We start from the raw sequence: 13,366 nt of genomic DNA on the forward strand, positions 1-13,366 counted from the left end.
AACATTTTTCACTTTGGTTCAGATTTTAAGTCAAAGTCATTCTTAGTTAAAGAGGAAAGGATGATTAATTGGAAAAAGTTTAGAAGGAAATTGCCTCGCCATGAAAATTCACCAAAACGTAGGCTTTATTTTTATCCATGGAACGCTGTATACTTTTGTCTAATAAACAGGGGTATTGATAGAAAACTATAAAACCAGGGTAAGAAAAAGGAATCTCATTGGAGAGCAGTGTTGCGCTGTATTATTGATGCTGTTCTTTTTGTTGGAATGTGAGGAACAAAAAAGAATTTGGTTAGTCAGATGATTCATATAAATTTCGAAATACCATTGACCCCATATCACACTATAGTGCTCCCTTTGTCTGCATATAGGGCCAGATTAGCTATTTTTCCAAAAATATACGAAATAAGTTATTTGACGTAATTACCAACAAAATAAGACAAGATATAAATATATTTTCATTAATGTTTGACTGCACTCCAGATATAAGCCACAATGAGCTTATGACTCAAGTAGTTCACTACGACAAGTCGAATAACTGAGTAGTTGTGGAAAGTTTTGTTGGCTTTTTTACAGTTAGAGACAAAACATAAGACGGTCTTAGTCAAATAGAATAACATGGATTGAACCGGAAATACTGCAGATGGCAGTCTCATGACGACAGCACAAAGCGGTCCAGTCAAGAATATTTGAGAAGAATGAGCTGCTCTATATTGCAGCATGTGTTACTCACTCTTTAAATTTAGTAGTAACACATGCATCCGACGCATCTGCAGAAGCTCAAATATTTTTTTGGAACTTTCCGTCATTTATATCTATTTTTTACGCCTTCAAATTCAAGATGGAAAATCTTACAAAAGCATGTTCCCATAACGTTGAAATCCCACAGCAAGAGTAGAGGCAGTCGAAGCTATTTACAAGCATTTTGATCAAGTTACGAAGGTTCTCTGAAAGACGTTGAAACTTATAACCTGTCAATACCAGAAACAATAATCGAGACTATATCTATTTTTTTAAAAATATGAGAAAACTCAGATTCATTGATTTAAGTTGTTACTGGAATGCAATATTAAAAAAGTAGATCACGTAAATGAGTTTCTGCAAAGAGAGGCCTTACTATTGATAAAGCTGCTCGAAATATTCAAGTCCTTTTGAGCTCTCTTAAAGCTTCTAGAGACTTCTATACTCCGAAGCTATTTCTGAGGCCAAAATATTAGCAGAAAATAATGAGCTATCAAGGAATTCTGAGAAAAAAAGATTAGTGGAAAGAAAAAATGACCGAAGAGGTTTGTGAGACTGAGGCATGTGAACATTCACAGAAGGATATGTTCAGGATGTTGAAACAACTGACAAGAGTGTTAATGGAGCGGAGGTGCACGTTTAAGGCACTGGTGAAAACTAATGCAAAGTTTAGTTTTTTGTGTGGAATCCAAATCAAGAAATAGATGTAGAGGACTTAAAGACCAAAACAATGCAACTGCCAGACAGCTATCTAGAAGACCTTAACAACGAAAAAAAATTTTTTTTTAATTTTAAGTTTCAAACACCATGCACTGGCAATAGAGACTTGCGAGATGCGACTGCATCATCCACTTTAAGTTCAATTCATAAAAAATTATCCCAAAAAATATATGTATCATAAAAATATATTGGTATAGGGGTATCCCAATCTTTCTACAGCCTTATAAATATTCCTTATTATCACAGTTTCTGTTTCCTTTGGAGAAAAGAGTTTCAGCATGCTGAACCTAATTTAAAAAATTTGAGGAGCACCGTTGCTTAACAAAGATTAACAAATCAGAACACAATCTCAATAGAGCACACACGAGCTGTTACCACAAAATGTGATGAGATCATAAACACTTTTGACCAAAAAACTCGGAAAGTGAAATTTTAAATGTATTATCTGTGTAATGAGTATTCATCTTTTATTTTTTGTATTTATTTAATTGTTTTTGTTTGTTTTGAGTCTGACCTTACTTCAATCAGTAAAATAAGTTAATGTTATGAGATAGTGATGTTTATTTGGGAATATTTTACCTAAATTAATGTTATAAAACTGTTGATTTTTATTACGGGTGAGTGAGAGAAGGGACAGCAAAGTGAAGCTTGTCTCCTTTGGCAAAGATTGTAGTTCCGGCCCCAAAAGGCGCTATTAGCTTCGAACACTAGGTTGGACGAACAAATAATCCAACTGATAACACTTTCGCTACTTTGAAATTGTCCGAACTTGCACTATTTCCTTAACAGCGGTACATCGCATGAAGGACATAGCTTCTAATGCAGTTTTATATAGCGCTAACATCTTCATTGAAGTTCCTGCAGGGCGACCATCAGTTCTGGTCGGATGAAGATGGTGACAGGAATTGCTATGATATTAACGAAAAATATTCTGTGGACTAAGCCGTCTAGATCGCTCAATATATCTCTTCATTTATAATGTCGCTTCGACTGGTATCATTATCAGATCACAACTTAGAACAGTAGAACTCCAATTATCCGGATGATTCGGGACTGGACCAGATCCGGTTAATCAAAGATCTGGATAATTGGATAAACAATGATGAAAACAGGTCATTTCTTTAAAAAAAACATAAATTCATGTATAAACACTAATGTAACAATAATTTAATGACTACATAACAATCTTGCTTGGATTTTGTACAGTACTGTACTTACACACAGTTTCAGTTCTTGAACATATCGTCCACAGTCAGTTGTTTTGCTGTCTTAAATTTTTTTCGTAGAGCCAAGTCTCGTATCCGCTTGACGTGAGCAGCTGTATATAGCCGAACTCAGGCTGCTGCTCCATCTGCTCCAGCATCTGGTTTAGTGACAATGTCATCGTCCTGGCCATCAGTTTCTTCTCTCACACTGTGAGTGATTTCATCGTCACTAAGAATCTGGAATCCACGTTCCGAAGAATCACAAGCAAGCCACTCGCCTATATTCTCTGCACTGCAATCGGGACGTCCAGGAATTTTCAAAAGGATCTTTGTTATGTCCTCAAGTTATATTTCGTCGTCTGCTGTTTCTCTTTCTATCTCTTCCTTTTCACGCTTCTTCTTTTCATCATCGTATTTCTGCACCTAATCTTTGCTTGAAATGCCTTTCATTTTAGCTAAGTCCTTTTCAAAGTGGTTGTCTTCACCAAATTTCACGCTTCCATCACGATGCAAGAGCAGTCTTTTAAATTCAATTTTTGGTGATAAGTCACAATGCCTTCTTCGCTTCAACTTTCTGTCAAGAGCTTCCTCAACAGTTGTCTTCTGTAATGTCGCTTCATAGCTTGGACAACCAGTTGGTTCACTGGCTGCAGAGGACTCGTTGCGTTTAGCGGCAGGAGGAGTGTTTTAAAATGTATATCTTCTCTGTCACGGAGGCTTTCTTTGGGGTGGGTGGGTGCAATATCCAAAATTAACATCACCTTACTGTTATCTTTCCCCGTGGCCTTTTGGTATTGTTTTTTACTTCAGGTATGAAAACTGAATCGTACCATACGCTAAGCAAAGTAGTAGTAATCCGGGCTTTTGATTTATTCTTGTAAAATATGGAAAGTTTTTTCACATTTTTGAAGCATCGCGGGTTTTCCGATTTTCTTATTAACAGAAGGGGTGTTTTTTTAGTTTCTCATAGTACAGGTCAGAACGGTAACATGGTGTTTACTAAATGCCCAGGAGCACTAGCTTCCCCTTTAGAAGCTAAAAATGTTTCACTTAAAGCCTTCAAAATAAGGTCTGTCTCATCTGCGTTGTGTAAAAATTCAGAACCGTACGTTTCTGCTTAAGTTTTGAATTTTTCAATAAAATTTTCTGCTGCTTTTGGATCTGCTGATAATTTTTCGCCACTTTAATCCAAGTCATGAATAGCATGCTTTGCCTTAAAATTTTGTAGACAGGCACTATTTGCTTTGCATGAAAACAAACTGTCGATTTTCTCGGCTAAAATTTTTGCTTTTCCACAATCAGTCCTGAAAGAGGGCTCTCGTTGCTCCAAAAGACACTTGAATACGGCCTCTTCAAGCTCTTAGTTTTGCGTTCTTTTCATTGCTTTTTCTCGACGGACTCCCATCTTTATTCACAAGCAAAGACACTAAGTTTAAAACTGAGTACTTTCTATGTGTGAAATTATTGACGTTCCCAGGTCAAACATTTCAGCTAACTGCCTACCACTCAGGCCTTGGTCTAATTGTTCGAGGCCTTACTTTGTCTGCTAACGATAAGACAACGCGTTTCCTTTTAGAAGACGTATGCCACACAGCGCACAGTCAATTAAAACGCGCAAGCAGAACAAAAGACACGGAAGACGAAACGTAATAGCGACACGACACGACACAGACTGACGCAGTCCTCACTGAATGCCAGACACCACAATCACAATAATGCGCGTATTGCGGGTACAGCAATGCGTGTACTGTGTTCATTGTCTTTTATAGATTAGCTGTGAACTGGTTTTAAAGCGATAAAGAGACGTACAGTGTCTGTGTACTGTAATAACTATCTAACAAACCCAACAATTAGTTATACAGTACAAATTTCTTTTGTCTCAAAGCCGGGAAAGAGGATAGTTAGACATAAAAAAATTGTTGTACGGAACATGTAAAACAACGTTCAGTGTCAGCGTCAACACAACTTATAACCCGCTTATGCAAAGTTTTTATGATCACGAGAGACACAAAACAACGAGTCCCCTGCCGGTAATCGAACCCTGACCCCTTGCATGGCAGGCGGAAACACTACCGCTACGCTACGGAGGCGGACATAGTTAGCATTCATGATTAAAGGTACCTTAGGAGTTCTGTTTTGATCAGATGACTGTAGTAGCCGGAATTACGCTATGGGAAGGAAATGTAGGTAGTGATGAGCGGGAGTGGTAATTACGACGATAAATAATCACTCACACTCCCGTCATTTACTATGAATATGAATATTTTTATTCTCGTAGCGTATACACAACACGTATAGCATAGAGCGCGTACTACAGAGAACTGATCTGGCAAAGTTACAGTTGTTCTTGCTGCGGTAGGGCAGCGATATTATTGGGTAGAGAGCCGGCGGTTCTATGTCCCCACATAAACATAGGAAGTGATGTCGACGGTTATATTCACAAAATGCGCTGATGTGCAAAACTTAAGGACGAAAATAACTATCGCATAATGCGTTGCTGCCAAGTAACGTAACTCGATGAAACTTGGGCCACGCATGGAAAGAACTGCTAGAGTGTAGTCCAGAAGATAATTGAAAGAAGTATGCAGTGAAACGAACAGAAATGACATTTGTGTTCAAAGATAATAATTACACTTAAGTCACAGCAATCTATGATGGTCCCCCACATTACTGAAGGCGTTACTAGATTCTTAGCCCTCGTAAAACCAACGCGTTTTCCATAACGCGCATTGCCAAGGGCAGGGGGCCATTTATATCCACTCTATAAAAATCTTAAAAAGCCATTTTCGTTAATTCGTTAATTTTGTAGACTTACATTAACAACATACTTTTTTAAAAGGTTATGATGTGTAAGTAGTGCCCAAATACTGAAAATATTGTTTATCACATTATTTGCAACATCAACGCTCTTTCAATAACATTTACCACCAATGACCATGACATCTTTTTCTCAAATTCAAATTTCGTTAATTGTTGTTGACGACATTTACTCACAACATACTTTTCAAAGAAATATTGATGTGAGCGGTCCTGAACCTAAAAATATTGAATATGACATTCAATGGGGAAAGGGACGTCTTTTAATAAGACTTAATTTTTTGGGATAAATTTAATTGAAAAATTTAAAACATTCCTTAAATCTGGTAGAAGATTTCCAATTTTGAAATATAAGAAACGTTCTAGATTACAATATTTTCAAAAGGTGGGCATAAAGTACCCCTCGCCCGCCTCCCACTTGGTATTGCGAAGATTAATAGAATGTGTCACCCAGGACTGCAATGCATATTGTAAAATTTGCTCCCGTGCTGGTGACAAAGTTGGCAATGGTTTCTTGCTGTCGTGCAGTGTCAACCACAGAAATGAAGCCATGGCCGAATGCACCCCCGAAAAGACGCGCAAGAGAATTAGGAGTACGATGTTAAAACAAAAGTGACCGGCTAGTGTACCGTGCTGAAAGATTTGGAGGTCATTAGCCCCATGTGATATTCTGCCTCCCCATAGCGTAACACACGAACCATCAAAACGATCATGTTCAACTGTATTCCTTGGTGCTTCAAATAGCCTCATATGGCGAGAGGCGTAAGCTCTAAAGTATCTTGGACTAACAATCGTCCGGCAACTGACATGGAAACCTCATCTACTAGTGTTCATCAGAGACAAGGATATTCTCAGAGGTACCCCAAGGGAAGTGTGACAGGACTGCTATTATTTTCTGGTTACATAAAAGACCTGGTGGAAACGGTGGACAGCATTTCGCGGTTGTCCCCTATGATGTTGTGGTGTACAGGAAGGTGTCCATGTTGAGTGGCTGTAGGAGGATACAGTATGACTCAGAAAAACTTTTTAACTTGGTGTATTGAATGACACAGAGCTCTAAATGTAGAAAACTGTAAGTTAATCCGGAATTAATAGTAAAAACAAACCCTTAATGTTCGAATACAGCATTAGTAGTGTCATGCTTGACACAATCACGTCGTTTAAATGTCTGTACGTAATGTAGCAAAGTGGTATGAGATGTTAAGAGCATATGAGGATTGTTGTAGGGAAGGCGAATGATAGATTCGGTTTATTGGGAGAATTTCTGGGAAGTGTGCTTCATCTGTAAAGGAGTCCGCATATAAGAAGCTAGTGCTACCTGTTCTTGAGTACTACCCGAGTGTTTAAGATCCATAAGAGGTCGGATTAAACGAAATCGAACCAATTCAGAGGTAGACTACTAGATTTCTTACCGGCGGGTTCCAGCAGCAAGCAAGTGTTACGGAAATGCTTCGGGAATTCAAATAGGAATTCCTGGAGGGAAGGGGGCGTGCCTTTCGATGAATATTAATGAGAAAATTTAGAGAACTCGCATCTGAAGTTGACTGCAGAACGATTGTACTGCTGCCAACATACGTTTCGCGTAAGGACGAGGAAGAGAAGATACAAGAAATTTGGGCCCATACAGTGGCATATAGATAGTCGTTTTTGCCTCGCTCTATTTCCGAGGGGAACAGGAAAGTGAAGCAAACCATACCGTAGCTTTCGGAGTACGTATGTAGATCTAGATGTAGAACAGAAAGATCACAATAGACAAAAATTACTAACTGCTCGTATTTTGGGGTTGCACCCTTCCAACATACCTACAAAAACTTGATCCCACAGATTCTGTCCTACGAAAAACGTTGCTTGGACATCTGCCTACCTAAGTTATACGTCTCTCCATATCCTTGCACGTGAAGCACTCCGGCTCGCTATCCGCATTCATTTACCTTCGAACACATGAGTCCTTTACCATCCCATCAAAGTCCCACCTCTCCTCACTTACAATGAACATTCCCTAACAACCTACACCATCTGCAAACTCGGCTCCGATAACCTATTATTTCCCCTCTATTTCCAATCCTAGCAAGCTACCGACACATTCCGCCAACTCTGCACCTGCACACCATCAACGAAATTTCTTCCGTCTCCCTCTCCCAGACCAAGAACTACAACCCACATTTACCCATCCTTCCAACTATAAATCCATGTCAGCCATTCTACCTCATCAGGGGTCCCTTCTCCTACTCTACCCAGATTTCACTACCCATTTTTCTGTATCCCATTCCTTCTCTGGTCCCCTTAAAATTGTGGCCTTACTGACACCCACAACTGCTTATCCCTTCCTGCCTCCCACAGTTGAGTGCTGGTCCATCGACACCACACATCAGTCCTCCACCTTTACACCCCCCATACCCTCCTACCCTCCTCAATCCCCAACCTTTGCCCTACAGCAACAACAACAGGGCAGTTCCTTCCTGTTTACGTAACAGTGAACTGCATCTTTTTCATATTAGTGTTTTACATCATGTTTTCAATATATACTTATTGTTTTCAGTTTTACCTTTAGTTTTTCCTCTTTTAAATTACAAATGAAGAAAGTCAAGTTTCGTATATAGAAAACTTTCAATAATTTCACCCGTAAAGTTTTTTAATTCGCTTGTAAATATCTCACATTTATATTAGTATTTTTCGTCTCGGTTAGTTTTACTTGTCCATGGTCTGAAGAGTGGGATGAATGAACCGCTGACAGCCTCCCACGCCCCATTACCCCTCCATCCCTCCCCCTCGCCCATAGAGGGGGAGGGCGATGAAATAACTAACAGGGATAATGTCCACTTCAATACTTATACTATTCATGTCGACTAGATCATCTACTTTACTCCATGTACTCGTAAACAAATAGTCTGTTACATAAATTAGCCCTTCATTATTTTTTGTTTGCGACATATTGTCCCGTAATTAAATTAAAAATCCCGATTCTGACCAAGATTTCTGAAAGGTTTGCATTGGTTGTCCGATCTGGAACGAACTTGACTACCGCCTGGACGTGCGACGTGCGACGTTCATAGAACATTTGGAGAGTGCAAATTGCAAACTTGGCGACTTCATAGTTCTATTCATTCATCAATCATATTTTTACATGTTATCCATTGCAAAATGTAGAGCTTTGAGGAAGAATAAATCTTTACAGTAGCCCTTTATTAACGTCATGGTTTCTAACATTATTACACGTCACTGCTTTCAGGAGTTATACGAAATCCAGTTGCCTTGTGCATAGCTAGGCAGTATTTATGTAGATTTTCGAAACAAATAGAGCCTCTCGTGTTTAATTGGTACTTTAGACGTTAGGGGACAGGATTGCCTCATAGAAGATGTCTTGATCTAGGTCGTACTATATCACGAATAGAAATACAGATTGCTATACAAATAACTCATGAGACACCGTATCCATAATGCTTTTAACTTGACATGCGACTGGCATTCGTCGTGGCGTAGATATGTGGAGCTTTTAAATTGTTTCGACGAAAGCATGCAGAAAAATAATACCTCCTAATCTTTTATGTGAAAACTCATAAAAAAAAAACTAAAAACTAACTCCGTCTACAGGCCGCAAGCGACCCATCGGGACCATCCGACCGCCGTATCATCCTCAGGTGAGGATGCGGATAGGAGGGGCATGGGGTCAGCACACCGCTCTCCCGGTCGTTATGACGGTTTTCGTTGACCGGAGCCGCTACTATTCGGTCGAGTAGCTCCTCAATTGGCATCACGAGGCTGAGTGCACCCCGAAAAATGGCAACAGCACGTGGCGGCGGGATGGTGACCCATCCAAGCGCCGGCCACGCCCGACAGCGCTTAACTTCGGTGATCTCACGGGAACCGGTGTATCCACTGTGGCAAGGCCGTTGCCCGTGAAAACTCATAAAGCATCTTTAAATAAAACAAATGTTGCTAACATTCTACGTCCTATTCACGTCTACGCATTTATTTCCCAATATAGTCACCTCGGCGACGAACACATTTCTCCCAACGAAATACCAGTTTATTGATGCCGTCACTGTAAAATTTTCGACTATGCTGACCTCCGCTTGCACCGCTTCATCTTTATCAAAGTGAAGTCCTCGAAGGTGCTCCATAAGTTCTGTAAACAAATGAAAATCGGATGGAGCCAAGGTGGGACTGTATGGAGAATGACCGATGACGGTGAAGCCACGGCGTCGGACTGTTGCAGATGTAGCAACGCTCGTGTGTGATTTGGCATTGTCATGCTGAAGGATAGGGAGACCCATGTGTGGACTAACTCTTCGAATTTGAAATTCGATTACACATCCACACAGTTGCTTTACATACGGCCATGTTTCACGCCTCAATTCTGAGCCCTCTAGCGGCAGATGGCTGCAACTTGCGTCAGCGGAGCGGGACAGTCGAATAAATCACAAGCATGACATGTAATACCTCAACCGATACTGAAAACAGAGTAGACCATTCAGAGGTACTACTTTACAGCACTCCTTCGTAGATAGCGATCACTTGAGGAACATTAGACAGCATCCTAAAGTATTTCAAGACTTTCCCAACGACAACAGAATGAAGGTACCTTATTTCTAAAGTGAGAACGGTGCTGCGATCAGCTGTTGTGAAACATTTAACGCTCGTTCAGTACAGTTTCTAGGTGGTATGCATTTAAATTAAGTGGGTGAAGCGGAATGGTCGCCAAGTCAGCTCATATGTAAGGCGGTTTGGAAAACCGTTTAAAACAAGTGGGCACATAATTGACGCATTGATGTACTGCTCTCAGATTCATCAGGATATAACTTGCCCACAAAAATTTGATTGACATTCAGTATCGGTGTCACGCAGTTATTGTCCTATTACATAAGTGGTGTGCCTGACGATTTAAAAAAAGTTGTATAAGGTCATACAGAGGACATCATAGTAGATCATCATGATAACTGATAACAGCAGCCAGTAGTGGCCTAATGATTTTAAGAAAAAAGTTTGCAACTCGTTATTATCAAACAGGAACAACAGGAGTAGTAGTAGTGGTAACTGTACCGCAGTAGTTTTATTCATCCGTGGATAATTTTTAGGGAGCTATTGGTATAACAGTTTAAAAGCAACCGACAGTTTCAGTTTGACAAGGATGCCACATGTAGTCGGCTGTGGTCTTATAATAGGAACCATCCGAGCATTTGCCTGAAGTGATTTTGCCAAAACAAAAAATTAAAAGACATTTAATGGAGAATAGAAATACGCCTATCGATAAAAAGAAAGAAATGCAGTACTGCGCCGAATAACGATCCACACTGAAAATTTGATACAATAAGCAACAGACTTTTCGTTAGGATTAAATCCTTGTAGGCTACATCACTCGAGATGAATCCTGCGAAATACGAAACGCATGAAATCTCAGTAAGAAAAAGACAACAGGTTAACAGGTATGTCTGTTGCCTCGTGCTACGCATTATCAATTCATTTGCACATGACCTTTTAGGGCATTGCGACCTCGTTCTGCCTATATCTACACGTATTATGCAATCTATATTGAGACCCGAATACAGTCCATCTTCTACAACCACTCAGAATCCTTAATTATTCGACAGATCTGTCGATCCACTTATGTTACCGCGGTTATTGTGGCTGCTGATCTCTCTCCCACCAAGAGATTTGACACAGAGGCTATAAACACACATTACCGATGGTCACATTGATTTAGATTTTCTGCTGCCTCTGTAAACCACTTCCGTCAACTGATGGGAGTGCTCCACTGCAAAATCCAGGGCAGGCTTCATTCGCCATTGTTGTCTGTTGTGGCTTTTGTGATCTCTACAAAAGTTAATTTAGCAGCAAATTCTTAAATGTCTTCAATCCACTAATACGGAGTAAAGAGTAGCCTTCTACAGGCTAAACCTGTTGAATCTCATACGTGCTTTAAACCACAATATACAAGTATATCTTTGCTACTCGTGGCTAAGATCAATACCAAGTGCACAATACATTTGATTCATCTATCTGATAAACACATGAAGCGTAACTGTGATATCTGTTTACACATTGCGTGTAGAAATCGACAGGCCTCACAGTTACGCAACTGCACAGACACATACTAAAATCATACTAGGTAATGGTTCCTTCAGTGTGTTAACGAAAACAAAATTACTTGTGTAAAAGGAAATCTGACGACATTGAAAGAGGCGAGGGGTGTCAGCTATCCGTCTGAAGGAACGGGATGAAAACCTTAGGACTGCCTTATAGTGGAGGAGATGGACAGGGAATTAAGTTTGCAGGGCGAATTTTCACTCTGTAGCGGAGTCTGCGCAGATCTGAAACTTCCTGGAAGATTAAAATTGTGTGCTGGACCGGAACTACAAACTGGAATCTTTGTCTTTCACGATGAAGTTGTCCACCAATTGAGAATTCAAGCACGTTTCACGACCGGCCCTCACAGCTTTGGACAGTAGAAGAGTAAAGCTGTGAAGGCACTCTTGAGTCGTGCTTGGATAGCTCAGTTGGTAGAGCACTTGTTCGCGAAATGCAAAGGTTTGAACACGTTTGAGTCCTCGTCCGACGTAAAGTTTTAATCTGCCACGAAGTTTGAAATTACTTTATTTTAACGGAACAAACCGGCGATCCCTTACTTCAGAGAATGTTTTAAACTAGTTATGCGAATGAAAAATGATAAATTGTTTGACCGATAAAGAAAGCGATAGATCTGCAAACACAGGTGTGGTGTCGTAGCGGCGATGAGATGCTACGAGTCGCTATTTAGCGCACAAATTTGATGCCTCAGAACGGTTCGTTTCAGCGCACTGTCTCGCTCATTGGCACCACTTACCGACGTTCAGAGCCACCAGTAAGACTGCGGCTGTCAGGAGAGCGGCCGCCATGCTGCCGTGTTGTTGCGATCCCAGAGCCGTCCGCCACACTCGCTGAACGCTGATGCACTACGGCCGGTAAGCGAGAGCGCCTCGACATAGAACCGTAAGTACAAGGTTAACGGCTCGCTGACAAATGACGTACATGACAAATGCGGAAAAATCACGTCAACAACTGGTGTTTAGGCACTAACAAGTATGAAAGGGGGATATTCTTGCGATAAACTTGAAGGTCATTCCTAGATTAAGCTTTTTTCACGTGAAATATTTCACCTTGTTGCCTCGCATTAGCGGCCAAATTCTTTTCCTATTTCTAACCACCGTATAATTGCGTGGCAGTCCGTATCTGTCAAAGTACATATACAAAGAAGTGAAATTTTGCTCTGGATATACTCTTAAGCCCAACGATCAGCTATATGGGGATAAGCAGTCGCTAAAAAAACGTTTGGAATTTCTATAGGAAAGATATCTGAATGCTCCATTGTAAAGAGTCCATGTTGTCAGTCAGCCAGTCATGTGCTGTATCGGTATGTTTACCGTGCGACGTGGTGCCGTATTCAGACACAGAACTTTTATTCGGGAGTGCAAGTTAAGGTTCCCGTTAGTTCCTTAAATCACCTAAGGCGAATGCCGCGTTGGTTCCTTTGAAATACCAGGGTCAATTTCTCTCCCCACTCTTTCCCATTCCGCGCTTGTTTTCCGCCTCTGATAGCGTCGTCATCGATGAGACGTTAAACTCTAATGTTCCATCCTTCTTCCTTTGGAGCGTGATTCATACATCATGTTACTTTACAAAGACAGACTTGAACTGATGGGTATAGCCATAAAGTAAAAATAATAGCAATACACGGAAGACCAAACAAGCGAAAATCGTCACAGAGCACTTACTGGTTTGTACACTTCGACCATAAATATAATAGACTGGCCCTGACGTCATTTTCGTGGCTCCAACATCTCTGGGCTTAAGTCACGTGAATGTTGGCAAAACATGGTTGTTTCGTGTTGCGCTTAAGGCTGTACTCA

General features: G+C 40.5%; 1 protein-coding gene across 1 annotated transcript in view; it reads right to left on the reverse strand.

The window, feature by feature from the left end:
- LOC126236432 (lysosomal acid glucosylceramidase-like) overlaps window positions 1–12,460 on the reverse strand; it is a 143,702-nt gene extending 131,242 nt beyond the window's left edge. The window contains exon 1 of the mRNA XM_049945735.1: window positions 12,304–12,460. Within this exon, the coding sequence (XP_049801692.1) occupies window positions 12,304–12,355 (52 nt within the window). The 5' untranslated portion in view covers window positions 12,356–12,460. The remainder of the gene's footprint in view (window positions 1–12,303) is intronic.
- Window positions 12,461–13,366: the final 906 nt, after the last annotated feature.

Source organism: Schistocerca nitens, chromosome 2, assembly GCF_023898315.1.
Source record: "Schistocerca nitens isolate TAMUIC-IGC-003100 chromosome 2, iqSchNite1.1, whole genome shotgun sequence".
NCBI lineage: Eukaryota > Metazoa > Arthropoda > Insecta > Orthoptera > Acrididae > Schistocerca > Schistocerca nitens.